This window comes from Propithecus coquereli, unplaced genomic scaffold (genome assembly GCF_000956105.1).
Source record: "Propithecus coquereli isolate 6110/MARCELLA unplaced genomic scaffold, Pcoq_1.0 Scaffold273, whole genome shotgun sequence".
NCBI lineage: Eukaryota > Metazoa > Chordata > Mammalia > Primates > Indriidae > Propithecus > Propithecus coquereli.
This window is the reverse complement of record NW_012148319.1, coordinates 1,055,014-1,079,300: the sequence shown is the minus strand read 5'-3', so window position 1 is coordinate 1,079,300 and position 24,287 is coordinate 1,055,014. Positions and strand designations below refer to the sequence as shown.

The 24,287-nt window shown below is 40.7% G+C and overlaps 1 protein-coding gene across 1 annotated transcript in view; it reads left to right on the top strand.

Annotated features, from left to right (window-relative positions):
- NPAS3 (neuronal PAS domain protein 3) overlaps positions 1–24,287 on the top strand; it is an 855,986-nt gene that overhangs the window by 411,503 nt on the left and 420,196 nt on the right. The window contains 1 exon segment of the mRNA XM_012647885.1: positions 13,576–13,611. Coding sequence (XP_012503339.1) covers positions 13,576–13,611 — 36 coding nt within the window.

Genomic DNA, 24,287 nt, shown 5'->3' with positions numbered 1-24,287 from the left:
TTGTTCAGTTTCTTTCTTCTTAAGTATCAATATCTTTTGCTTTTATTTTGCATAGTTAACCATTTGATGTTTTGTTAATTTGTCAGTTATTCACACTGTCTACTACCATTCAAGTATTATTTATAGGTTAAAAGGTAAAACATGAAAGTACCTAAATACATTGTTATGGTGACAGTAACAAGACAATTTGCTGAAGGTTCTCTAAATTTTTAATCCTAAATCCCAAACTGTGTCTGATCAGTCATATAAAATTCTACTTTGGCAGCTCATTGGTTATCTCCACATACGTGGTTTTGCTAGGCATGATTCCTTACATCGTTTATCTGAATAATATCGAAACTGTTAGTTATAGAAGCTTGTGAAAGGAATCTGAAAATAATTAGAGCAGAGAAGAAACAGTTTTATTCTTGTGAACTTATGTAAAAATTATTATGTCTTCTAGTGAGAGATGCATCCACTGTCACCTCTGATTTTATACTAAAGCAAACAAACAAATAAATGAATATTCCAAGATATTTTATTTCTTGGTTGCTTTGATCTCAGTTTTCAGCTGGAGGATGTGTAGTTTTCCTGTGCCAAACTCTACTTGAACAGGGAAAATTTTCTTTGACCTATAAATTGCAAGCATGTGTTACTTCCAATTAATCTTTATAAGCTAGTGAAAGGAAATGTAGTGGCTTTTATAGTTTGACAGTTTTAAAAACAAATTATCTTCAACTAGATCAACTTTCGAAATTAGGGAAGGCATATGCAATCCCAAAACTGTACATTTTAGTAGCACCTGCTGAGTTTCAGGTGTTTATAACTTAGCCATAAAAATTCTTTCCAGCCTAAAATCTAAAGTTTCAACCCAGCAGGATTTTTAAAATAAAATTTGCCCAAAATGATTTCTTTTTTGTCCTGTAATCTAAGAGGAACAGAAATAGGAGGCTTAAATTCCTGGATATGACTTTATGGAAAAACTTTAAAACAAACCTAAGTAGGCCATTTGTCCATGCCGTGTGCTAGTGCCCCTGTAAATACAAGAAATAGAGGGAGAGGGCAAGGGATGGGGAAAGAAAGGGGATAAGAAAGTGCAAGGATCTTGACTGTCAATGGGAAGGGTTGGTTCATCACAAGCTTATTTGATACCTGTTTGATTAGGGAATATGGTATATGCTTATATGCTAAGCCTACCATTTGGCTGGTGTTATGGCTACACTGGTTTCTGTAGGCTTCCTATCTTGGCCTCTTTTTCTGTTGCCCTGCAACAGTGTGAGGAAGATTCTGTATAGCACAGTTAGGTCCATAAAAGTTAGGAAATAATTTTGTAGAGATGAAAACGGTTCATTTAAAATAATTGTCATTAGTTTTATCTTGGCCACTTCAGATTCATTGTAAGTTAAGTTCTCTTAAGCACAGTTTATCTTTGGGGCCCTATTTTTATTTCAGTCATCTTTTCTGGTTCGTTAGTATCTGTACACCATTCCTTGCCTCACTGTGATGGCCCCGGAGACAAGGTTTTCCTGTCCCTTCTCTTCCCTCCCTTTCCACCCCTCATCCAGTAAAGGTGACAGGAGAAAATCTGATCAATAAATATTTGCTGAAACATTAAACAGAGCTTTAATGTCTTTCAAGTGGCCTCATAGGGATAATGGATCTCACAAATCCCGGAGAAATTATTTTTAAGGGAGGGAAGTTTGTGGAGAAGCAAGAGGGGATTCTATGACAGGGGAGGAGAATAGTTGGAGAAAAGGCTTGTAGAAGCCTTCTGTGTTTTGATGTCATCCTAAGCTGTACGTTAGCCAGGAACAGTTCTTCAAACAGGACTGCATATTGAACTGCCCAGGGATGTGGGAGAAAAGGGGGTTAGAGGCAAGGTTGCTCAAGCCTAGCAGCATAAAGCTACAAGTGTCCTCGTACATCACTGGTCACGGAATGTGCATGGCCCTGTTTTCAGTTCACCTTTGCATCTCTACCTGGAGCAATGTCTCAGATACCCGCAAGCAATTATGGTATTTGGATGGGTTACCTGGTGTGAAGCTCTTCTGGCCCAGCCTTTCCACATGGCAACCTGCTGGCTTTTATTTCTCTGCTCTGCAGCAGGTCAGCTTTAACATCTCAAGGATGGTTTTGCAGAGTGTGTATTTTAACGTGATAAGCGTGTATGTTTTTCATGCAGCATTCACACTTATGTATTAACATGGTTATCTTATAAATTGGGCTGACATTTCCATTGTTTTCTCCTTGTGTTATCTTGCTTTGGTGCATGCTTAAATAGTTTTTATAAAGTTTATTGCCCCCTGCTGCTCAATATCTTTGTATGCTGTGTGTTGTTCTTTACATCCTGCTGGGGTGCAGTTTAATGAATTATTTTTCAATGAGAATGATATGATTTTTACTGCCTGCCCACAGAGATAGTGATTTTAATATAGTATTTGCTTTATTCTATACGCTTTCCCATTTTTTTAGCCCATACATGTCATCATTACTAGCATCGGAGTGTCACGAGACACTAGCTGCCCAAGCTCGATGCCATGCATGTATCTTTTATTGCATGTTTAATTCTTGATCTCTTCTAATATTCTCCCTGGATCTCTATCTTCAATTCCATTTCAGACAGTTTGGCTTTTATGCCAACATCTGTACATTTGCTTTGCATTGAAATTCCAGAAATAACATCTTTGCTGCTGGTGGTCTCTTGCTCAGTAATTGAATCCACATATCCCTAGGATGTGTTTTGTGGGGTGATTTAGCAACTTTAGGTTTTTGTCGAACTAAGGCTTGTTTGAAACTCTGTAGAAATGAGTCAGGGTTTGTTTGCGGACACTTTAACTCCCTCCTGTTTTCTTTTCTTCTCGTTGTCCCCAGCTTTACCCCATAACTCTTTTTCCTTAATCTGGCTGAACTATAGAGACTCCCATTTCTATTTCCAGGAATGTAGTTAATATTTAAGTACCACCACTGCTACTGTGTCCCGCTCCTTTCAACTTAGGCTTCTTCCCTTACATGCTTTCTCTACATACATCACCATCACCCCTTCCGTCCCCTAGCCCCAAATTTCATGTGCCTCCAATGTTAGGCTTAAGTTAATTAATGTAGGTATTCATGACGAGGGATTTCAAACTTGGAATGCTTCTGGCATACTATTGTCTAAATAAGTTAAATGAAAAGTTTAAACTATCCCAGCAATTATGGGGACAACTTGATATTTGCTATGCAAGGTCTTGTTTGTGGTTTGAAAAAACAAAATCTACTGGGTACATCAGTTAAAATATGTTGGGCTGCAAATAACAGATTATGCAACCTATAGTTGTATAAGCACTAACGTGATTTAATTATCTCTGTAAGGGAAATTTGTGGGTAGTGCAGTGGGTCAACAAGGTCAACTAGGACCCATACTCTGTTTCTCTGCTCTGTCATCTTTAGCACATTGCCTTTTCCCCACAAAACTTGTCTCCTCGTGGTGGGAAAATGGTTGTTGCATCTCCAAACATCAGGTCCTTAGACAACAGCTTTTGAGGAAATATGAAGAAGTGTAAATATTTCCTGAATCTTTCATAAAATTCCCTTTATGTCTTTATTGGGCAGGACTGGGTCACATTCCCATACTTAGAGTGATCATAGATATAGGGAAAAAAATGAGCATGAATGGCTTAAAGCCAATTAATAATTTCCCAGGAATGGGCGCATTAAGGTTTCCTTTACAAAGGAGAGGGGATGGAGCAACAAGCTTGGTTCCTTTTGGATGGAAAATGTATATGTTTATCTAAGCAGGGATTGATTGGAAGCTGTTGAATAAAAAATGTCAAGTATAAGTAAGGCCTGTGCATATTGTACTGTAATTCTCGATGTTAATGCAGAATTTACGTCTTCATTTTACAGTTAAATTCCATGCATAAAAATTAATCTATATTCTTATAGAATGCATTCTGTTTGTAACCCTTTATTTCCCTACTAGGAGAAAATTTCTCTTTCAGCACAGTGACATCCGTATCTTGACATATTGAGCATATATGATAACAGCTGTGGTACAAGCAGTGCTGTGTTTTAGTTGGGTTCCATTTGCTGTAACTGCAATCCAGAAGCCTGTAATCTCCATGAAGGCAGGGGCCATTTCTCTTTTTGTTCCTAATCATTAGTGCCAATTGAGTCTCTGGGACATAGTGGGTGATCAATACATACTTAGTGAATAAATGAACCTGAAGCATATGGAATGACTTTCTGGACCTTCATTTTTAACTTATTATTTTTTGCTAATAAAATGAAATTCTGTATGCTAGAGTTGAAATTTAACATTTGAATCAAGTAGAAAAGCAATTTTGTCAGCTTATATCTCCCTTTATAGTTGAAAGGATTTAGTTACATAGAGTTTCATCAGAAGCTTTTCAGAAGTCAGTAGGCAGCTGCCTTTCACTTGCCCGGATGTGCTGTAAGGCCAGCCCATTTCACAGTAAGGCCATTATGCAACACTGGGAGGAGAGAAGATAGTCACAGCCTTCATGATGTTCAAGTGTGTGACACTGTGGAGTCAAATGTCACCCTGTCTCCCACTCCTCCTGGATATGCAACTTAAAAGGGTGGGTGTGAGAATAGTGGAGGGGAAGGGTCACCAGTGAAGGGAGTGTACAGAAATTTCTTGCAATCTTGGATGTCCTCCTCCTCTCCTTTCCGTCTCACTTGGTCAAGTAGTTAAGGGTGATGTTAATGGGGATGGATAAGGCAAAGGCTGTATTCCAGAATATTTATATTTTTCCAATAGGAACACAAGGAATAACTAATTTGCTCTAAAAGTAAAATATATCAAACTAAGATACATGTAAACTTTATTTGAGCCTATGCAAACCTCTTTTCTAAGCTTAGCTTTTACATGATGAAACTTGTACTAAAAGATATGAACCAAATGAGAGAGGCAAGGGGATGAAAATCTGATTTCAAAGGCATAAGCAACAAAATTGCCATTCGTACTGATTTTCAGATGCAATTTAAAAATAAATCCGGGATGTTCAGGTCGTGGACATTATGAAAGCTTTTTATTGTAATCCTAGGCAAAACTTTATTATACCATTAAGAAGTCAGGAGTCTTTAGTGAAAATTGTAGTTGACAGGAAAATAAAGTCAATTCCACTTAAAGCTAAAAGGTATACTAGGTCAAGAGATCCTTATACGTATCTTTTACTTTAGAGTGCATTTATAGCTCATGAAAGGAAGTAGATTGATATTCTTGAAGTTCACTTCTTTCTCTTGTGTTCACAAAATCTGGGTTAGCCAGGTGGAAGGATATGGAATTAAGCTTTTATTACTCTGCCTGGAGCACATGAGCTGGTGTAACTAGCCTAAGGATAAATGTGCAGTTCAAGAGACAAGCCGCCCTCTGCTGAGACCACAAATTTCCCTCCCTTATTTTTCACATCTCAGCTGAGTACTTAAATAAGTATCTTGAATGTTACTGCTTCTTGGAATTTCATTTCATTCCTCACTAGCCACTCTTAGTTGCTTGCAGTTCATCATCATCGCCACCACATATTTATGGAAAGACTACAGGGTACATAGAAATGTTGATTCTCGGTTAGGATAACTCAGATGGTGATCTTTGCCCTCAAGGAAATTAGGATCTATTAGAAAGATTTATAAACACGAATGTTCCATTTTCAGTTTATAAAGCTGGTACATTTCTTCCCAGTTAAAAAAAAAAAATACTATAAATTGAGCTTAGGTTCCTAGGTGAGTCCACAGAGACTGTGTACCGATGATGGAACCCAGGGATAAGACTGAGCATCCTTTCATGCCTTGCATCCTGGGAGCAGGCTGTGGCAGGAGGAAGTACTGTCACCTCACCTGGCACAAACATAGAGTCGGGCAACATTCAAAATAGGTCAAAATTGTTCCAAATACCTTCCATCAATGTTGCTAATGCCTCCTTCCACCTGCCAGGAATGTTTCCTCTGGACCACAAGTACCGAATTGTCCTATGGTTATTCTGTCCGCCATCCTAAGTCCACCACTGGGGATAAGAGAGGTAAGATAACTTCCCTATCTTGAAAGAGCTCAATGCTCAAAAATGATCTTTTCCCCCACACTATCAAAATTCCAATAGAATAGCTCAGTTCCTCTGGGGATTAAGGAAAATGCAAACTGGTGACATCAATTCACACTGCTGTTGTGAATTACTAACAATCTTTGTACCTACTTAGAAGATTCAATTTCTAAACAAGTATGTTTGCTATATCAGATAAATTTCTAATGGGGTTCTTTATATTATTTCAGACACTGTAGCAAAAAGTAAAGAAAAAAACTCAAAACGTTTCTTGTTTTTAGGAAGACCACTCATAAATACCTATTGGAGTGGGGCATGGTGGCACTTACCTATAGTCCCAGCCAAGGGGGGAGGATGGCTTGAGACCAAGAGTTTGAGACCAGCCTGGGTAACAATATAGTGAGACCCCGTCTCAAAAAAAAAAGAAAAAAATCTATTGACACTGTGCATTATAAATAAGAGCAGTCATATCACAAATTAAAATGTGGGCACACACAGGAAAATTATGAACAAGGTATACAGTGAATGCTTTATATGGAATATGTTGTAAGAGCTTGAAGCAGCATAAGATGCTTTGCAACTATTCACTGGAGAGAAGCTACATAGGTGAGGTTGCTAGATGAGGCTGGAATGGCAAGATTGGTATAAACTGAGTTGAGGGTAAGGGACAGTCTTAGCCAAGAGAACAGTACAGTCCTTCTTTGGTACCCATTGGGGATTGGTTTTGGGATCCCCACCCCTGCCCCACAGATCCCAAAATCCTTGAATGCTCAAGTACTTGATCTAAAATGGTATAGTATTTGCATATAACCTGTGCTCATCCTCCCATATATTAATACTTCAAATCATCTCTAGATTACCTATAATGCCTAAGACAATGTAAATTACATGTAAATAGTTGTTATACTCTATTACAGTTTAGGGGATCATGACAAGACAAAAGTCTGTACATGTTCAGTACGGATGCAACCATCCCTTTCTTTATTTTTTGAAGACTTTCTATTTGCTATTGGACGAATCCACAGATGCAGAACTGGCCAGTATGAAGGGCCAACTGTATACGCAAAAGCATTGGAAAACTGGTCTGGAGGAGCCTGTCTTCCAGGAAGGTCCCTGTTTCTTGGGAGTTCTTTTACTGTAGAAGGGGAGAGGATGGGAAATCAGCACATGAGTATGTGGAGCATGCTCACACTTTGTGTCCTCGAATTCTCCTAACAACCCGAAGAGCAAGCATTTTAGAGAGGAGGAAATCCAGGCTCAGCAAGACTAAGTAACTTGCCTCAGATCCCATAGTTGATAAATAGCAAAACCATGCTTGAAATTTCAATCTGCCTGATTCTAGAACCCGCACTCTTCTTACTGTGCAGCCTCTCTCCTCCTCCCCCAACCCCAAGGGTGCTCCTCAACACCTGCAGAAATGAGGGTGAGGAGGACGAGAGGATGGGGCACTGATAAGCCTAGGTCATTTGTAAATCGAGGACTCTTTGCATGTGGATACATTAATTTAAATCCCATGTGCAGAGAGAGAAGACTATTGTTACTCTTCACAAAAATAATAGCATGATTTAGCAAACCTTTTGAAGAGAGGGCTAGTAATAGGACCCCTTTTGGAAAGCATTAGTACAAACAACTTGTTTTTAACCATCTTTTAGACCATTCAGAAATGGGGTGAGTTGTCAAAACAAGATTGTTTATTTTTTGAAAATGTGTCCAGTTCTGTCTGTTTTCTAAAGACCTTCTTCTCTGTAAAACGTAGATGAATTCTACTGCAAACATTCCTTTGTCCACCTGGCAGTTTCAGCACTTCCGGCCATTCCTCGAGCCCAGGAGCCATGCCAAGGCCTGGAGTTCCCCTTTATGTGTCTGCAGTTACACAAAGAGCCTCAGTCTTATACTGGTTTTTAGCAGTTTGTTTATTTGTCTTTAGGGATGTGGCGTGTTTTCTGTTTTTGGAGGAGGTGTTCAGGGTTATAATTTTGTTGAGGGAGAGGGACTTAGTTTGATGCCACTAAAGTGCCTCCACTTTTAGTAGGTCCTCCCGTTATTTCCTGCCTGAGTTTTCACTTGTGCACTTCCCAGGCTGCTCTCATTGCCCAGGAGCACGTCCAGCCAAGAGTGACCGGCCACTGGAAGGGGAAGAAACCAAAACAAGTATAAAAGCTCTTGGGAGAACTTCATTGGGGAAGGAGGTTTAGAAGTATGTTTTCAGGAAAATGAAATTTGGGTACTATCTATGGCTTTTCTTTATTTAGGCTAACTAGGTCTATAATATTATGATTAGGAAGAATTCTCTACACTTCAATGGGTTGGTAGGAATTTTTTAGTTAAAAAATATAACTTTAATGTACTTCCTACCCTATTTATATAGTTAAAAAACAATTTTATCCAGGAATGGAAATAGAGGGAGTAGGGCCCTGAATTCAGGCTAGGCTACTAAGAGACATTTGTGAATCAAATATTTTCCATGATAAAATTATTTTAATTACTTATGTAAGGTCAGTGTATATAATCATCTTTCCAGACCTCGTTGACTAAATATTTTATTTAACAAATTAACTAACATTTTGATGAATCTTCTAACAACCACGATTATTATCAACCAGTGAGGTTTTTGTTTATTTGTGGTTTCCGCTCATATTCAAATTCTAAGAGGTGATTTTTCAGCATTAAAGAGATTTGCAAATATCATTATAATTGTTTTCTGCCCACTAACCTTTTTGGTTTTTATTTTTTTGCTTTGTTTGAAACTATTCTGATTGGATACTTCTTTCCTTTTTCTGTCATTTGACATTCTACTTCATTAGTTTTGAAACCAAATCATTTGGGGTTTTGTGAGTCACTTGCTATCAGACTCATTGTTTTTGGTGGAATTGAATTTGTCCTTTTCCCTTACTGATGGGAATATGAGTTTACTGTGTTGGGCTCCTGCTCAAAGGGAGTGAGGATGCCAGTGGCATAACTGGAGGGAATACCTTTATGTCCTTTTGTGCAGTCTCTGGGTGGAATTGTCAAAGGACAGGACATTCTCCAGCAGCAGAGAGGCGTTTCCCCCTTTGGTGCGGAAATCTCACACTCCAGGTCCTTTGACACATCGCTGACTGCTGGAGAGCATGAAGCCAGTGTTTACGGCTGGTTCTTGGGTGTTAAACAGCCCTCCACTGCTTTTATTGTACCATTAATTGCACTTAATGCAGCTGCATTTCCAGTACGCTTGGCTAGGCTCTGAAAATTAAGTAGAGGGTACTTTGTTATAAAATTCACTGTAATGAGCTCTGGTGGGACAGGGTCTGTTAAGTTTGAAATTACCTCGGGCCATTTCTAAAGGACTTCTTAAAATATTTCACATCTATAAAAGTTTGTAACTAGATAAATAGCCATGGAGGGTGTGAGAACAGGCAGAGGGAAATCCACATTTCTCCTCAGTGCATCTTTGATAAAATATGGATGTTTTGAATAGTTAAGAGTGGTGTTTGTTTTCTGCGTTGTCCTCTGCCTCCCACATTTGCTAAATTCCAAGTTTTAGGCTGTCAGTACATGCGTTCAGGTTTAGCTGTTTCACACCATAGTTTATATATACAGACTCCCCCCACCTTCCTTTTTGACTTTGGAATCTAAATCATACATTGAACTAGAATAAAAATAGGACCCCCCTCTGGGTGTACATAAATTGGTTCAAGAAGGGATCACACCTCTAAGTACAAAAACACTGAAGTGACAGCTATAACTATTAGCCAATTAGTTTAATGTTACAACTGCTAGCCAGGGCCTGAAACAGATTCCTGGTACCTGACTAATAGGTGCTTAAAAAGACTTTAATTCCCCCAGTATTCTTGGCCTATATGACTGACTGCTGTAATGCTTTGCGGCTAATAAAATTTCAGATTGACTAATTTACCGGGTAGCTTTACCAAAACATCCAAGTAATCCGTACATACTCATTAGAGAGAGCATATTCTCTTAGGACTGATTTGAAAAACCTCACTGGGATCAGGCTCACTGAGCTTTAGATGCACTGGCACAAATCAGGTGGAGGATCTTCTATGGTTTTAGTGCAGCAATTTATCTGAGTTTTGTAGTTAAAGTTTGAGCATGAGGTAATTAGAGCCCTCCAAGCTTGAAATTCATGAACCTTATTCCCCGTTTAATAGACTCTATACAAGCTTGCCAAGCTCGCTGTTTGACTGATATATATGGAGCCTTTGTTAAAAGCCTCAGGTCAAAATGTAGTTTTAAAAAATTCAAAATCGGTTTTCTTTTATTTTTACCCTTACATGTGTAAACAGGGAAGATTGCCGTGTGTTGTTCCGAAGGGTCAGGCAGCAGTCTGCGGTGCCCTTTGAAAACACTCGCTCGTCAGTAGTCAGATACCCGCAGCCGTGCAGCACCACACCTGCTGCCCAAATGGGCCTGTAGCAAGCTCCACCTGACCAGGGAGGACTGAGGAATAGAAGGCCAGGATGCTGGCGTCTGTTTGGTTTCTTCTACTGTGTATCCCTCTTGGCAAAAAATGGAAGATAACCTTTAGGCTGCTGCCATTTTTATAGTGTCTCTGCACTAGACAGCCAAAATGTAATCAAGCTTCCCAATACCTACCATGTATTTATTTTGTTAGAAGCTGAGAATATAAGTGTAGACTTTTAAATATGTGTGTAGATACCTGCAAACATGCATATACCTGAGTGTGCTCACACAATAAGTATATGCACACCTAAAGCAACCACACCATTCTACCTTCCTTTGTTTACTCTCATAAAAGATTATTATGCTAAAAATCCATAGCATAGCATCAAAGTTCAGCTGTAGTCTTAAGGATTTTTCATATATGCCAAGATCATTCTCTCTTTAATTGTTTTTATTACTATTATATTGTGAACAAGAGCATGACATGTGATTTACACTATAAAATCTTCAGCTTTTTTAAAAATTTACAAATGAGCCCGAGAATATACATCTTTGAGGAAGGGGAAAGGAACTAACATTTAGTGAATGTCTCTTACATGTTAGATACTGTACTAGGCACTTTACACACACTATCTCACTTAATCCTTAATGAACACGCTAAAGTAGGTGGTGATATGTTTGTCTTTCTAGTAACCGTATATCTCTGAGGTTTTTCTAACTGGCCCAAGGTGACACGCAACCTACGAAGTAACAGAATTATTAGGCCTCTTCATCAAAAACACTTTACTAGCACCCATTTTTATTTTGCTGCAGAGCAATTAAAAATCTATATTGAATTAAAATTTATTTTTCCCTCACTATTTGCTGGGTATATGCTAGAAAACTCACAAACACTGGCATTTAATCCTTGCCACAAGCCTTTGGACAGGGTATTATTATCTCATTGTGCAGATGAGGAAACTAAGATCCAGATGCTAGTTTCTTATCTGGGCTTGCCAACTAGTATATGGCAGAGCTATTCATAGAAATAAAGGTTTCTGACTCTAAAAATTGTGCTTTTAATACCAAACTACAGCTATCACTCCATCTTTATAAGTACTCGTGAATACTTACAGACAAAGATAAATAAAAATTTCAAGGTCCTTTGAAGGTTATTGTAGAGCAGTGGTCCTGGCCCCCAATCTTTTTGACACCAGGGACTGGTTTCATGGAAGACAGCTTTTCCTCAGGCCAGGAGGGGTGGGGGTGCGTGGGGAGTGGGAGGTGCCTCTCCACCTTGGTTCCACCTCAGATCCCCAAGGCATTGGATCCTATGAGGGTCTGATGCCCCGGCTGATCTGACAGGGGTCAGGGCTCAGGCAGTGCAGCGATGGGGAGTGGCTATGGGTTCCCCGATGGGGCTTCCCTCTTGCCCACCCCTGGCCTCCTGCTGTGCAGCCCGGTTCCTGGCCAGTCCGCAGAGACCTCAGTTGCAGAGCACAGAGCTAGGCCTATGTCGATACTAACGATGGAAGAAGTTCTTTCTAAAACATTGAACATATTTCATCTCAACTATGGGTAAAAGTCTAAAGAAAAAGTTGACTCAGTAGCAATGCTGCAAGTGAATAAAAATGAAATTAGTCCAAGAAAATAAAAGTGACCGCAGAGTCCATACCACATTCCAAAGGCCTCAGAGCGAGCTGTCCAGGAGAGGAGCAGACGGGGGAAGAGGTGAGGGAGTGAGTTGACGGAGCTGAGGAGGGCTTTTAGTATTTTCTTCTGAGTACTGAGGGTGAGTTTGTATAAACAATATTTTTGAAATTCCAGGAAAAATATTGTCTTTCCTTCTTGTCACTTGGAACATTTAACCTCACTGAAAGCGAGACAATTGCCTCTGTAAGAAATATTTCTTGGGAAACAAGGCCTTTTTCTTTGCCACACAAAGTGGTCTTGGCTTCTTTCTTCATTGGCTTAATCAAAATTGATTAAATAATGCATTTTAGTTTTCTTTGATTACTTAATACTCTTTTAGTTCACACCTGGACATATTAATAATCTCTTAGAATACTTGCTTGTGGGTTTTTGATGGATCTTGGCTTCAAGGAAGAAATACTTATTGCTTTTGTGATCCAGGAGGTGCAGAGACTCCAAAAGCAATTCCAGGTACCTTCTGTATTTATGACATTTAAAAAGCTTTTGCCATGGTGAGAGATACAAAGACAGACTCGGGGCTGACAGGACTCGGAGACAACGTCCTTGTTGATGAGTGAAGTGATGGATGATACTGTAGCATGAAGTGAGGGGGAGACTTCAAAGCAGCATCATCCCAAAGTGGGGTCTTGCGCTTTTTAGAGCATATTGGCATCTCTGTAAACCCATATAGATGAATTTTCGTGTCTTCATGAAACTGGCAGCAGAGGCACTCTAGCAGTGCAGGCTGGGGTCTTTGATTTCCCATTTACACAGTGGAGAAAATCGAGGAGATGTGAGACAGCTCTGATATAATGAGCCTGCAGTATCAACAGAGTGGAGACTCGTTAACAGCGGGGAGAAGGGACAGAGGCTTGGGGGAGCAGTGATGGCTTGAGTTTGGATATGTTCAGCCAGCTTCCCTATTAGAGTATACTTCTGAACAGGTGTTACAGATCTTGATAATGTTTTACCGTCATCTGGAAGACCTCGAGGCTGAGAATCCCTGTTATGCTAGCTGGGCCACCTCACCATGGTACATCATTTTCGTAGATTCAGGTTATAGTAAAATGAAGAGTTTTCCATTTTTTCCCATCTCATGACTGATGCTTGCTTCTTCCTCTTGGGGTGTAAACATCCTCAAGTCACTTCAAAATAATGTCTTTACCCTGGATATTTTCCCACTACTCTCCTTGCCCAGCTTTTGTCCCTTATTCTCCTTCCTTTCCCTTCCAAATTTCTAGAAAAGCAATGTAAAGTATATACCTAAGTTCGTTCATTTCTCATTCATTCCTCAACTACTGCAGTGTCCCCACCCAAGGTCTTCAGTGCTCTCCAGGACATTTGACAGAGTCGATGAGTTTCTCCTTAAAATGTTCTACTCTTTTGCTTTCCAGAATGCCCTGCCCTTTATCTACCTCCTACCTCTGCAGCTGTTCATTCTCGGGCTCTTTGCTGGTTCCCCATCCTCTGCCTCTCTATAAATGCAGATGTTCCCCAGGCTGGGCCCCAGCCCTCCTCCTGTGGTTTCTGCCCTACCTATAGGCTACTGACTTGCAGACAAATCCTCATCTCCCCCAAGAACTCAATCCTGAGCCCAGACCCACTGGGTATCCTGATGGGCATGTCCTAAAGATACCTCCAGTTCAATGTCCCATCTTCTCCTTAACACCTTCTTCCCTTCCTGAATGTCCTACCGCAGGGAGTGAAGAAACCAGTTATACCGTTTGCTAACCCAGACCCTTGCAATTCATACTTGAATCTCCCTTGTCCCTTATGAATCAATCACAGAGCTCTCTCAATCCTACCTCCTAAATACCTTTAGAATTTAACCCCTATGTGCAGTCTTATTTACTAATGTCAACTCCTCCTCATTTCTTGCCTAGACTATACAGTAGCCATGTTCTCAGCTTTCCTCCAAACACGGCTCTACCCTCCGCACCGCTCCTCTGCTGACGTAACACACACGGCTCATGTCCCTCCTGTGCAGACTTCACAGATGGATCCTCGTTACTGTATGTGAACTGCAAACCCCTGTCAGTATTAGGCCATTTGTGACTTAGCCTATAGATGTCTTCCGACATTTCTTCCCCTACACGTGATTCTCCCATGGCTGGCTCACGCTGTGCCAGTATGTTCTCTCTCTGCCTGAGCACTCCCCTCACCCCCACCAGTCCATGGCTTGTTTTCCTGGAAAACTACTTTCTAGCCCAAACACCCTCTTCTCTCTTACGTCTTTGAATCTCACTAGAGTTAGATTCTCCTTTTCCTGGGGTCCTCCAAGTAAACCATTACTTTTTTACAGTTTATATTTCTTTCCCCTGAGTCCCTAAGTTCCTCGAAGGTATTGGCTCCTTGTCACTTTCTGAACCTGATAAGCTTCTCCTGTCTTGATACTTTCTCTTCCCTTCACCTGCGCATCACACTACTCTTTCACTTCTCAGATACATCCTCAGAGAGGCCTTCCCTCATCTTCCTGTGGAATACAGAAGTCTCTGTCACTTCTTTCCCTTCCCCGTTTTCTTTATTTTTCTTTACACTGTTCCTCATGTATAGATGTGCTTGTGTCATTATTGCTGTCATTGCCTGACTCTCCACTAGAATGTCAGCTCCATGCAGGCAGATTTCTCTCTCCTTGGTGGTGGCCTTTGGCCTGGCACTTAGTAGGCCCTCAGTGAGTATTTAGATGAATGATTGAATCATATCCTTTCCAATTAACATATTTCTGGCACTGAGTAACCATTCAGTAAAGGTTTATTAAAAGAATAAACATGCATTGAATTGTGGCTAATTAAATTCTCATGGCTGAACCCACCATCCTGAAGGGACCCATGGCCCGCTGGAAGAGGGAAGCAAGACAGCTGGAAGCCACATAAAAATGACTGGCTAGTGGCAAAGTCCGTTCTCATCAGAATTCTGGTTCAGTTATTCAGTTCAGATTTTTGGCAAGTGATGCAAATTCTTTTTCAGAAAATGTTGATTGATTGCACAGTTGTACCCACTTCATTTGCAAACCTTCATTATCTCTTTTTCCTTTCCTCCCTCTGTCTGCATTTAGAAGGGGAGGAGCAGTGTGTAATTCCACAAGGCAGTTTTTGTGAATAAACCAACTAACTGGCTGCTTCTTTCAGTCTCACAGTTTCCACACAGAATCCAAGTGTCTGCTTCCGTTGTGTTCTCTCTTGACTGAATCTCCTTGCTTTCATTCACTTGAGTATCATTTGATTACTTACGCATTCATTCAGTGAATCAGTTGTTCAGTTTCTCTGACGGTACAGGTATATGTGGATGCTTGACTTGTCAAAAGCAAGAGTTCTTGACACGGGGTCTATGGGTGGTTTTCAGAAGCTCTCTGGAATTTCTGTAATTGTATATGCAAAGTTTGATATGTGACTATTGTCTGAGGAAGAGTGTTTGCTTAAACAGCTCTGTTCTTCAAAGAAAGAAACATGTTAAGAACCTTTAATAGAGAAAGACGAGCTTAGTCTTGAATCTAAACAATAGGTCCTCAAGTTAAGTTTTTTCTCTGTAATCATTTACTGGTGGTGGTAAGTGTGGAAGCATGTGCTTATATATGTTCTTGATTCCAGGTCTGACAGTCTTGTAAGCCTGTTTACTAATCTGTATACTCCAAACTGTGCTCATATTTCTTATTTAGTTTCTAACTTTGCCTCAATCATACCCTCTGGTAGTATCCAAGAGGCGGGCAGCAATAGTGATGCAGACCTTGAACTTCTGATGTAAGTAAGACCTAGTTCCTGCTCAGTTACCATGGGTAACCGTGTGGGCTTTTGTTTGTATGAAATCAGAGGAAAGATGGTGTGGCTGTAAGAGCTGATGTTGGTTTCCAGCGGTGGTGGCTGTGTGTGTTTACCTCATGAAGTTATGTCTGAGGCATTCGGCGTCTTAAAACAAATGCCAGTTACTGCTGGAATAGGGCATGAGTGAATCCTTCAAAAGAAAATTCAGTGGGCAGTTGCTGACATTCAGTGAATTGCTGGCTCCATGCCCAAGTGTGTGCGAAATGTGTGTGTGTGCACTGGCTTGAGGCCCTCATTGCCCTTGGCCCACAGGGTTTGTGGTGACACTGTGGATTTGACAGCACGCTGTAGGAAAGGCAGAACCTGGTGACAACATACCGGGGGAAAAAGTCCTAATATTCCGTTAAAATTGGAGTAAAGATAGTTAAGGAGAAAAGTCGTCTTCGGCCCAGCCTCTGCTTTTTATAACAAGGAGGAGAGAACTGATGTGTGCTGAGTGCCCTGTGGGCTGGGCCCTGGGCTCTAGAGTGTTCATTTATTCACAAGTATTTATTGTGTGCCTTCTGTGTTCTGGGCCCTGTTCTAGCTGCGAGGGCTTCAGCGGTGCACAATGATTCCTCTGGCTTGCGAAGGTGACATGCTGGTGGGGGAGACAGACGCTATGCAGATAAGCTGTAGGAGGAAAATTAAAGCAGAGCGGGGCATGTCACAAGTCCTCACAACTGCTCTAAGAGGCATTAACCCTTTTGACAGAATGAGAAATTGAGGTCCATGGAGCCTAATTTGTCTAAGACCACCCAGCAAATTAGGGAAAAATGGAGGATTTAAAACTTGGTCTGCCTGACTCCAGAACTCAAATCCTTGCCTCCATGCACAGCTGTTCCCTAGAATGTAATTCTTCCCAAGCAGCTCCCTGGGAACGAATCAGATAGCCTACAGTAAGGGACCTGAGTCACAATAATGCCCTTCAGAACCCGAGGTGATATAACAGCCTGGCTGGTGACACAGCTGCCTCGCACGGTGCCCAGCTAGATGTGCTGATGTGGGCGTGCACTTTGGGGCTCCGATGTGAGCGGTGGTGTTCAGCAGAATGGGAGACAGGATTGTAAAGTTTTTCTGTGGGTTTTCAGACAGTGCTGAGTGGAGATTGGTCCTCCTGGGTGTAATTATGTGGCTGTTAAGCGGCACTGTTGATCCCCCAAGAAGGCACAGAGTAGTGGGGGTCCCAGCCCTGCAAGTCTCTGAGAGTTGCTGTTACAGTTTAAGGAAAAGCAATGAAATGCCTTCACGTCTGACCAGCGGGCCCCAGAGTCCTGACCATTTAGTTCACTGGTCACGTGACCTCACTGCATACCCAGCTCCAGCAGTACCTATTCTGAGACCTTTCCTGACCCCACTTCTCCCTGCCCCCACCGTGAGTAGAGAGTTGAGAGCTGTACATTTATTGCATTTTATTCGTTTGCTTGTGTCAGTCTTTCCACTAGGCTCTGATCACCTGGAGGGGCAGGATGGTGCCTTTTCACTTCTACATCCTCTGACACAGTGTGCAACACAGAGTAGAGGCTCAAAAAATATTTTGCATGCCTGCTTTTAGCTTTCTTCTGCCAACCTATCTAGAAATATACATATCTAACACCTCAGTCAATGGAGTTTAATATCTTCTGTATTATAAGGCTTCCTAAATTTTCGATGAATAAAGGTAATACCACAGCCTGAGATTATTGTGCCTAGGAAATTGTTCAGAGTGACTTTTCAATAGCAGGTGCTTGTTACAAGCAGAGCTTTGTGTCCTTTGGGCCAACACCCCACCGCTTCATGGAACTATTTATGTTGACTGTTCTTTTGGCAGAAAGAAAGTTACTGAGCATGATGCCAAGTATTGATGTGGCCCGAGAGAGAGAAAGAAGGGGTGACTGAATGGAAGAACAGGAGAGAGAAGAGGGAGACAGCAAAGGATGTTATTTTTTCTCCCACAGAAACAAGCTGCTTCCTGCAGAGCCGATGTTTCTTAGTTCCCTGCCGTATCAGTGGCCTAGGAAGCCCGGCGGATGGATGGAGCATTAGACTGGAAGTAATAAGATTGTGCCTGACCTACCTCAGTATTTGTAGCAGATGTTACAAATGTCATAACATGAAGCTTTGGAATCAGACTGAAAAATAAAAAGTCAAGAGACCAGATGTGGAACCTCTTCCTTTCACCAGCAAGTACAGCTGACACTGCGCTGAGTCAGTGGTAATCTCCAGCCCGTTCCTGCTGGGCAGACTCATGCCACTAACTGCTTGCTGCTGAGGTCAGAGGGGTGACAGCAGCGAAGCAGCACTCATTGGAACGGCTTTTAAGATAGTTTGCAAAACGAAAGCATGCTAAACCTTTTCCCTCCCTGAGGGAACATACCAACTCTAACCCCCATCAAAAATGTAAACCACTCAAAAAGATTATTGTGCATTTGTGGGGAAGATAATTTCTACCAATGAAGGGACAAGTATTAAACGTTCCAAAGTTAGTGCTGTATTCAAATCCTAAATTTGATGTGTTCTCTATGTTATTTCCTTTGAGAGCTTTGATCAGAGAGCACTTGGTGTCTTTCTGTGAATTGTGTGCTTAATTCTTGAGAGGCATGTGGTATTCTTGCCTGACACAGAGCAGGTGATTTCTAGAGGAAAATGGTCATTGGAAGAAGAATTTGAACAACGCCACCACCAGAAGCAGCTCAAAACTGGGGCCCAAAGATTGTACTTAGAAAGCAGAGCACCTTCCTGCATAAGCAATATGTTTGGGCACGGAGCCTGGGCAAGAATCTGTGACGCCCACTCCGTGGGGCACACTGGACTCTTCTTACACGCGGGACTGTCTCACTCCGTGGACGGTGTCTTAGTCAGCTTGTATCCTGAGCACCAGCAGAGAGCCTGCCTCACAGTGAGGTTCAATACACGTTTGCTGCTATAGCCCTGAAGCCAGAATAAATTAGTTTATATCTTCTTGCTGAGTTCATGTTAGATACAAATCAAGACTCTCTATCACTCGGTGATTCTCCTAGTCTATATTCTTTATTCTGAAGTCACTTTATAACTGTCTCTCTCAAAACTTCTTCAGTTAGAGAGGGGGTTCCAACCCAACATATCCTATATCTCTGCTAGGAATCCAAAGATAGGTATCAATTTTTGTCATGATTGGTTTTTTTAACCTTTTATTTATTTTGTAAAGAAACGAGGAAATATTCATTGCCTCCGCTGTGTAAAGGGAATGAAATAGTTAACTTTAAGCTTTGTGGCCAAAAGCAATCCCTGTGAGTTCAAGTTGTTGAAGCCAATAAATACACTTAGAAAATCCTCAGATGTGTTTTGTGTTGGTAAAAACCAAAGTCCTAAAAACATTGCCCTCTTTTTATATACATTGCTATTTTGGAATAGTTAAGAAAATAAAATTGTAATGATTGAGTAATAACTACCATTTTAAAAAACTCCTCTTTGCACCCTTTAGCAATTACTTTTGGAGTGTCAGGAACACAAGGCATATCCTTGTCTATTAGGCCAGCCCTCTCCTCCATGACGCATGGCATCTCTTGAGGACCCTTCGCGTACCCCACTCCCCAAGCGTTTGCCCAGGCTGTGGATCTGCCTGCATTTTCCTGAGGTTCTGTCCTCAGAGACTTTGACTGTCAGAGGTTGACCTCATTCCCTCAAGTGCTGTCACTCCAAACAGCAGCTTAACCCACTGCCTTAAGAATTTCATTGTCAAGGGAAGTATGGGTTCTCCCATGAAGAATGTTAATCACCCTATATGTAGCCTGCGTAAGCAATGCGCAGTAGTTCCTATAGTAACTGCCAGATTGTTGGAGAAAGGCCATTTTCCCCTTTCTACAGCTACAGATGGAGAAATATCTGCCTAGGAACGCTCATTTCCTTCAATGGAAAAAGAAGACAGTGTGAGCAATGTGAATCTTTAAAATGGAAACTTGGTACCAGGAAGAAGTCTCTGTAATTTGTTGCTGATCTGATACATGAAAGCATTGACGAGACTTATCACAGTGATATCTGGGTGCTATTTCACATTTAGAGGACTATGCTGTTCTGGTGTAGAAAATTGTAAAGAAAAATTCTCAAAAATTGTATGAATACTATTTAATTCTTAAGAAGATGAGAACTGCATAATAAACACTCCCTTGACTAAACATATCGATTGAACGTTGTATGTTTCCCCTTAGTTCTTTAACAGTGGAAGCAATATAAACATGCTTCTTTGAAAAAAGCAGACCTGGTTTCTTTTTCCCAAATCCAGCAGTTCATTTGTAAGTATTTAAACTCTTACAATCATGTCATCCCTAATTCTTTCCCCTAGTTCATTCAGTCCATACTTAAATTGTGGAAGACATTTAAATATGTACTGCATCAAAGAACTTTAGATCAGCATAAGACTTTGTGAAGTTGCAGTTGTAGGATTAAGTACCTTTTTTGGTCTAAATTGGTAGTATAATGTGTTAATAGGCTCTGGGATATGAATTATGAAGATCTTTAAAAAAGATCCACTAAAAATGATTTTAAAAATAAACTCAAAGTGTACTACTCCTGAATACAGGACGGTTTTTTCCTTGTGTTTATTTTTAATCAAGCATGTGTTTAATGTCCCTATTTCTTTTCTCTGGTCATCAATTATCCTGTATTTTAAATAGCAGAAACTAATCTTGGTGAAAATACATTGAAAAAGCATTGTTTTTATTTGTTTTCAGATATTTATATGATGCACTGCATGAAAACTCCACATACAGTGCTTTCAACAACAGTTTCAAATGTAGCATTGCTATATGGATTAAGCTGGTTCCAGGCACTAACCGTTTCAGTGTCTCCCCTCCAGACCTGAAATTCCCCCAGTCTCTAAGGCATGCACAAACACTGTAGAGTTTACTGTTGAAAGGATCCAGTTTGTGATTGTGGGCCTCACAGTAGGCAGAGCTGTGAAGGCCAGTTTCAGAATGAAGATTTAGTCCCATATTACATGCAAACATAGAAATTTTTATTTGGGTAGGGAAACACGCATATACGCACACACTAATATGTGCCTTATGAACATAAGGGGCTCCTGAGAAAACTCTCTCTGGCTTCCTTGGCTTTACAGCGAGGACGCCTAATTGAGATTCTTCAAGGAAAATCCCTTTTCTTTTCTTCAGTAGCCATGGAAAGGCTCATTAAGCATTCTATACTCCATTCTTTCCCAGAGCCTGACTTTGCTCAGCCCAAATGCTAAAGCCCAGCCCCAGGAGTGATGTCCAGGATTCCGTTAGCACGCCCTTTAGTCCTTCCTTCCCCACAAGCTCAGTGTGGGAACAGATCCTTGCCCCTTGGATAAAGGATTCAGAGGGCAGCCATCAGAGGTGAGCCTGCATGAAGCTGGCCTTTTTGCTAGGTGGATGCTTCCTGGTTCTGTTCTTGAGATACTACGTGCAGAACTGTAAGGCCACCTTTACCTGTGGTACTGTACGGTTGCCACGTATGGGGGAATCGAGAAATGGTCTTCCCTATCTGCCAGTGACTGCTTTGCCCTAATAAAACAGTCCATGGGAAATCCTGCCTCAGGATGTCATACCCACCTTCACCTGTGAATGCCTTTTTCGAGTGACCCCTCGGATGGCAAGCCCCTCTGTGGCCTGTGGTCCACCTCCCTGTTGTGAACAGTGCTGTTGCGGAGCTGGGGGCGTGAAGGGAAAGGGCTTTTCCCCCTTTCATTATGTGTGTCCACTGAGCTGTCCTGTTTCTGTTCCGTAATGGGTTCTTCTGTGGCAAGCTGACCTTTCGGCTGAATAGGTCAAACTCCCACTGAGCACTAATCCTCCACCTTCCTCATGCTGGTGCGTCCCTGAGGTGAGGAGCTGGGGAGGAATGGGACTGGGAGTATGTGGTGCATTTCCCAAAAGAAGGATTGTCCTTCACTGCACTCAATTAATTCTCAAAGACCACCGTGTGAGGTTATGCTGAAGAGTCCAGATTAGAACATTTTTACTGACATTGTTGAGGGGCCAAACTAATTTTTCAGATACATGTTTCAGACTGTGGTTTCCTTCCAAGTCTTCTACTTTTTAATGAGAGAAAGGCCAAATGCACAGTCCTAATGATTCATCATATCCTTTTGGATTTCTGAAAGAGACAACTAGAATTCCCTTAGTTGATTTTTTTAAAAATAAAAAACCTTTCTCCCTATGTATCTCTTCCACTTAAAGTCTCTTAAAATGCCAGGTGTTTGATTTTTAACCCTTGTAAAACACAAGGTGGTAGGGTGTTTGTTGATAATTATATGCTGGGCTTAGTTTTTGTTTTAAATTGCATACAATTTTCTTTTGGACTATTAGGTTTCATAACATTAGTTAACTTATAGTAGCTAGAAATTGTCGACGTTGCATAGGCACTCAGTAAATGTTGAATTGAATTTTAAGTTGAATTACTATGGTTTGATCTTTCTTTCCTATAGCAGTTTGGATAAACCGTTCAACTTACACACCTCTCACATCTCACTGTCAGTGAGCTAGCTAGTGACATAATCTTCACAGACTAGGGGACTGCACATTCCATTTATTTAGCAATATCCCGTGAGTGTATATATGGGCGGGGTTTTGGGTTAATTTTGTTAGTGTTCTTTAAATTCAGAAAGTAGCCTCTTGTATTTGCATAGATAAATAGATGAAATATATCAGTAGGTCGGATGAAGCATTGCCTCTTCAGCAATAATAAGTGTACCTTGTGTCTGAACCACATGGTTTTAGAAATTGTCAATTTCCAAAATACAGAAATCTGAGAGAGCCTCAAAAACAATTTATTACTTTTCTGAGGATGATGGACCCCAAGGAGGAAATGTCCCTTTAGTTTTTCTTTAGATATTAATGATACTCTATAAACACAATGAGATTAACACGGAGAAACAAAATAAACGTGTTTGCATTATTCCTGAGTTATCAGATGATTGTCTCAATTCTCAAAATGCCAAATGCGATTGGATAAGCGCAAGATAAGAAGTACATATTTAACATCTATTCAGTTAGCAATAATGCTAGAGTTAAATCTGGGCTCCTACCAAGGGCATAATGGGCTCCTGTTTAACATATTTATGTTGGTTGTAAAATTAGGAACTGTCATTACAGCCCACATCACCTGCATAAGTGCAAAACATATAAATCAAGAGAAGTTCCCGTGCCATAAAAATGCCATTGAATAGAATAGCATGAAACTACTTACAAGATACTTATATATTATGCTAGCATGTATGGGGATACACACTCAGATTTCTAGAGGACTTGAAGAACAAAGAATAACGATGCAGGTAACACTCATGGATGAAGACATTTATTTAGAGAACAGTCTGAGCTCTAGCGGGGAAAAGGCAGGAAAACAAAGGCCACCAGTAGCCAGGCTTGAATAAACCCTGTGCACCGCACTGAAGACAACTGTCTCGATGCTTCTAGAAGGCGTTTGAGCTGCCATCTTGATCATTCTAGAAAATAAACAGTCTCCTTACATTTCCTGTGATGTTTCAGGGTCTGTTATTATCTGGAGGCTGTTGTTCTCTTGCCCCCTCGTAATCTAGTTATTTGTAGAATATTTTATATTCTCTAAAACCAGTCGATTTTTTCGTGAGGTGCGGTGGTTTATTTTGAATTTTGTAGTTGAAAGCCCTGAAGTGCCCCCTAGTTATGAACTATTAATAAGGAGCTTTCTGAATCCTAATTACTGCCTCAAAAACAGAGTGGACACTTGAAGTTTTTCAACTCTCCCTCTCCCTCCCAAAAGCCACCCACCCCCATAATCTTACCAAAAAAAAAAAAAAGCTGCAGATTTTATTCATGTGGGATCATTCACACCAAGCTACCATAATGTGCAATTAACACTCTAGAAACTGAAAACAGTATTCAGCAAGACAGCTGCATTATCAAAAATGCCAAAGGAGTTTTGAAGGGAGTAATGTGCATGTTAGAATAGGAAATTAATCAGAAGCATGCACACACATACACACAGTAGTACTATCTAAAGTATATCTGAATATTAGAATTTTAAAAATCCTATGTCTATATTTGTAATAAAGATTAATCTCAGCATAGAAGACTGATTTTTCTGTTTTAAGATTTTTAGTTGTATGTTTTGCTTCTGAAGCAAATGAGAAGGTTAGAGATCTCCAAGATCCCTTCCAGCTGGAATATTCTTTCATAATAATCACTGTTCAATTATATTTTAGAAATTTTCCCATTGAAAAAAATGCCCCTTTGATTTTTCTCTTGCTAGTAATAATGACACTTAATATTCATGCTGTTTTCAAAGTGCCTTTTCGACATTGCAGATCCACTGAGCTGTCCTGTTTCTGTTCCATAATGGGTTCTTCTGTGGCAAGCTGACCTTTCGGCTGAATAGGTCAAACTCCCACTGAGCACTGATCCTCCACCTTCCTCATGCTGGTGCATCCC